This window comes from Verticillium alfalfae, genomic scaffold (assembly GCF_000150825.1).
Source record: "Verticillium alfalfae VaMs.102 supercont1.9 genomic scaffold, whole genome shotgun sequence".
Taxonomy (NCBI): Eukaryota; Fungi; Ascomycota; class Sordariomycetes; order Glomerellales; family Plectosphaerellaceae; genus Verticillium; species Verticillium alfalfae.
The window spans coordinates 1,505,419-1,508,928 of NW_003315030.1; the positions used below are offsets into that span (position 1 = coordinate 1,505,419).

A 3,510-nucleotide genomic window follows, 5' to 3' on the forward strand; every position below is an offset into this window, starting at 1 on the left:
TTCCCGCTCGCTGGCTGACCGTCTCTCGAACCAGCGACAGCATCCCAACGCAAACCTCTCCAGACGCCCGACTTGCGAATTCTTCGTCATGATAAGATCCTAGACAGACCATATTTTCCTAATTACCATCCCGAGAACGACACCCTCAAGCCATCACCCGTCGCATCGTGACCACTGGCGCCAATCTCTACGAAACTCGCCCCCGCCCCCGACAAGCCAGCACCAGAACCAAAAGCAGAAGCGCAAGAAGATGGACGCCCACGCCCTCCTCACATCCCAGGGCTGGCGCGGCGCAGGCCATTCCCTCCACGCGACCTCGGATGCGATCGGCCTGTCGAAGCCCCTCCATCTCAACCGCCGCGACGGCAACAAGGGCATCGGGCAAAAGGCCCACTACACGAGCGACCAGTGGTGGATGAACGCCTTTGACGAGCAGCTGCAGGGGCTCAGCACGACGACGGGCAAGGACGGCAAGCTGGGCGTCGTGCAGGCTGTGCAGAACGGCGGGCGCATCGGCGGCGTCGAGAAGGGGGCCGGCGGGCGGTGGAAGCTCGGGGGCTGTTTCGTCAAGGGTGGGTTCCTCGAGGGGACGATTGCGCAGATTGAGAGGGAGAAAAAGAAAGACGGTGAGGACGATGAGGAAGAGGCGACGACGACGAGTGAGGATAGCGCGACGGGCACGTCGACGCCGGTCGGCGGTGGCGAGGCCAAGGAGAGCAAGGCGCAGAGAAAGGCGAGGCGGGCGACGAGGAGGGCGGAGAGGGAGGCGAAGAGGCAGAGGAAGGAGGCCAGGAGGGTGCTGAAGGCTTCCAAGACGTCGTCGAAGAGCTCGTCGAAGAGGGCGTCTTCTGACGATGACTCGGACAAGTCGAAACAAGACGAGACGAAAGAGGAGCGGCGCGCGAGGAGAGAGGCGAAGAGGATACGACGGGCGGCGCGAGAGGCGCGCAAAACGGGCTGAAAGAGAGCTGCCTATAGTGAGAGGTTGTGATTCATAGAGCGTGCATGATACCCAGGCTTGTCGCAAACTCGACCAAGCTGTTGAGGCACTGCAGGCGCTGGAAAGGGCCCAAAACCCGGGCACCCAATGGAGGTTAGGGTTCAGAGCCGCTGCGCCAGGGCAAGATCATCAATGAAGGGGGCCCATAGCGACTTTTGTCTTTCCAGAGATGGCGTTTGACCACTACTGGCTGCGCAGATTCGCAAGCGCCAGGGCAGGTCGCGGCGGTAGTTTGCAAGCGTTTTGTTAAAATAGAAGACTCGTACGCATTACTCAAGCCGAGCAATACTGACTCTCCCGAAAATAATGTGAGCCGATAGCAGATATTTGATTCCGTTTGAGCCCGCAACAACTCGCCTATGTACTCTAATATCCATCGATAAGATTGGAACTACGACAAGACTGTTTCCGTATTCTAGGTCTCTTTTGGTGCCTTGCCCGGCTTGTTCGATAGCAGCCACGGTCGCCGGTCCCAAAAGTCATCCTTAATGATATCTAGATGCTCGATCACAATCCGTGCTTTGTTCCGCCGCTTCTTATCCTTCTCTGTCTGGGACTTGGTCATGGAGACCGGCTCTGCAATGGCATCTGCATCTGCCTGGACATTGTGAGTTCCCGGCTCGACCAGTTCATACTAGTATGCTAATTAGCAAGCCAATTTTGATATGAGAGGTAAAGGGAACTAACGTCTCGGAACACGACACTGCCCTTCTTGTACATCTCAGGCTCATTATTGTAGTTGATATGGAAACGGGAGAACAGTATCTCGTTCTTGTCACCCGATACTGTGCCAGCTAGAAGCTCTTCTGCTGCGCGGTTGTCCATACCTCCAAGCTGGATCAGGGCCCAGAAGGTTGTGTTGTATAAGTTGTTGATATGACCTGCTCCTTGTCAGCGTGCTCGCCTGGGAGGCTCCAGAAGCTTCTCCTCACAGTCCACTTGTCGCCAGCTCATGTAGTCTCTCAGGTTCTGTACGCTAGGGTAGCAGACGGCCCGCCCGTCGAAGCTGGGTAGAGGCAAGGTCAACGGCGCATCTGGGAAATACGTGGACCAGGAGTGTATATAGTGTGCTGTGAAAGTGGAGACGATCGTTGTGACGAGCTTGCTGGCACGTCTCTCAAACAGCGTACAGGACTTGTGGAAGACGAAGCTGTACTCGTCACTGATGCCGTAGGCGATGGTGATGTCTGGTAAATCGGTCATGACAGCCCTGGCGGCTGCGTTCATAAGATCAAGGGCGCGTTTGTCGTTCGGCTTCTCAAAAGCATACTTGGCGCAGAGCCTGTCAACGTGTGAGTGCGGCATCCCGGAAGCATCGGACGGTGCCAGTCTGACTTCGTAAAACCTCTCCCATCTATCCTAACAACAACCCATGTATTTTGGAGTAGGGTGTCTGGCTGCTCAAAAGCCTTTACATATTCGAACCTAAACCAGTCAGACAACATTCTTGACGCAACAACGGTGAGTCTTACTTAGAGTTCGCCATGGTGCTGCCGATGACCAGAGCTATGCCTGATCTCTGACTCAAATTGAGAATGCGATTGTGTAAGTCAGTGCCGAATAGGCCCTGGGCAATGCGAAAGGAAGGTGAGTGAGGGATGGTGGGGGAGGGGTCGCTGCAGTGGGGCTACGAGCTTGTATCACCTGAGGTCGCGCATCCGCCTTGCAGGGTCGCGTCCGTAGTAGGTAACCCATCTCCAATTGAACACACTCTACCAACCGGCATTTCCACCCGAACATCGGCTGGCAGCAACCCTCCCTGCTCGACGAAGGACGAACCATTCCGAATCGACATCGACCATACCAGAGACTGTCATATTGGGGCCTCAATCCCTGGCATAACATGCGCCCCTCGACACCATGAACTTGCTTCTAGCCGACCCCGAGGAGGCGGTCGAGTACATTGAGCAAATCACAAACACAAACACTATCCGCTCTGGCCACGCGACATGCCTGCGCTTCAACAGGACGGGCGACTTCCTCGCCTCCGGTCGCGTCGACGGCACCCTGGTTGTCTGGGATATTGAGACTATGGGCGTTGCAAGGAAGATGCGCGGCCACAACAGGAGCATCACGTCGTTGAGTTGGTCGGGATGCGGCCGCTACCTGCTATCTGCGTGCCAGGGCTGGAAAGTCATTCTTTGGGACCTGCAAGACGGGACAAAGTATCGCGAGGTGCGCTTCAGAGCGCCGGCGTACATTGCCGAGCTGCACCCACACAACCAGTGAGTGAGGTTGGCGTTGTTGCAGTCTCTGTAAGCGGTCGTTGACTTTCTCTTATAGCAATCTTTTTGTCGCGTCGCTCTTCGAAGCCCAACCCATGCTTGTCGACGTTACCGAGCCCGTCGAAGTCAAACATGCCCCTGACCCTCTATACCGAAGCGATCAAGCGAGACGAGACGATGCGCTGGCAGAGAGCATGCCAGAGACGCGAAGGGACGACGACCGTGACCATCTTCACAGCATCGGGTGACCACATCATCGCGGCACCAACAGGGCTGGATAAACAT

General features: G+C 56.2%; 3 protein-coding genes across 3 annotated transcripts in view; 2 read left to right on the forward strand and 1 right to left on the reverse strand.

Annotated features, from left to right (window-relative positions):
* Positions 1-250: 250 nt before the first annotated feature.
* Positions 251-961, forward strand: VDBG_07403 (conserved hypothetical protein; the record flags this gene model as incomplete). The annotated part of the gene is made up of 1 exon (XM_003002786.1): positions 251-961. One exon carries the CDS (start codon positions 251-253, stop codon positions 959-961), a length of 711 nt encoding a protein of 236 aa, XP_003002832.1.
* A 329-nt stretch (positions 962-1,290) lies between these two features.
* VDBG_07404 (tRNA(His) guanylyltransferase) lies at positions 1,291-2,589 on the reverse strand (the record flags this gene model as incomplete). The annotated part of the gene is made up of 5 exons (XM_003002787.1): positions 1,291-1,634; positions 1,688-1,881; positions 1,933-2,282; positions 2,336-2,425; positions 2,473-2,589. 5 exons carry the CDS (start codon positions 2,484-2,486, stop codon positions 1,416-1,418), a joined length of 867 nt encoding a protein of 288 aa, XP_003002833.1.
* A 271-nt stretch (positions 2,590-2,860) lies between these two features.
* Positions 2,861-3,510, forward strand: part of VDBG_07405 (Set1 complex component swd1) — a gene marked incomplete at both ends in the record, with an annotated part of 1,567 nt that continues 917 nt past the window's right edge. The window contains 2 exons of the mRNA XM_003002788.1: positions 2,861-3,225; positions 3,284-3,469. Of these exons, the coding sequence (XP_003002834.1) occupies positions 2,861-3,225; positions 3,284-3,469 (551 nt within the window). The remainder of the gene's footprint in view (positions 3,226-3,283; positions 3,470-3,510) is intronic.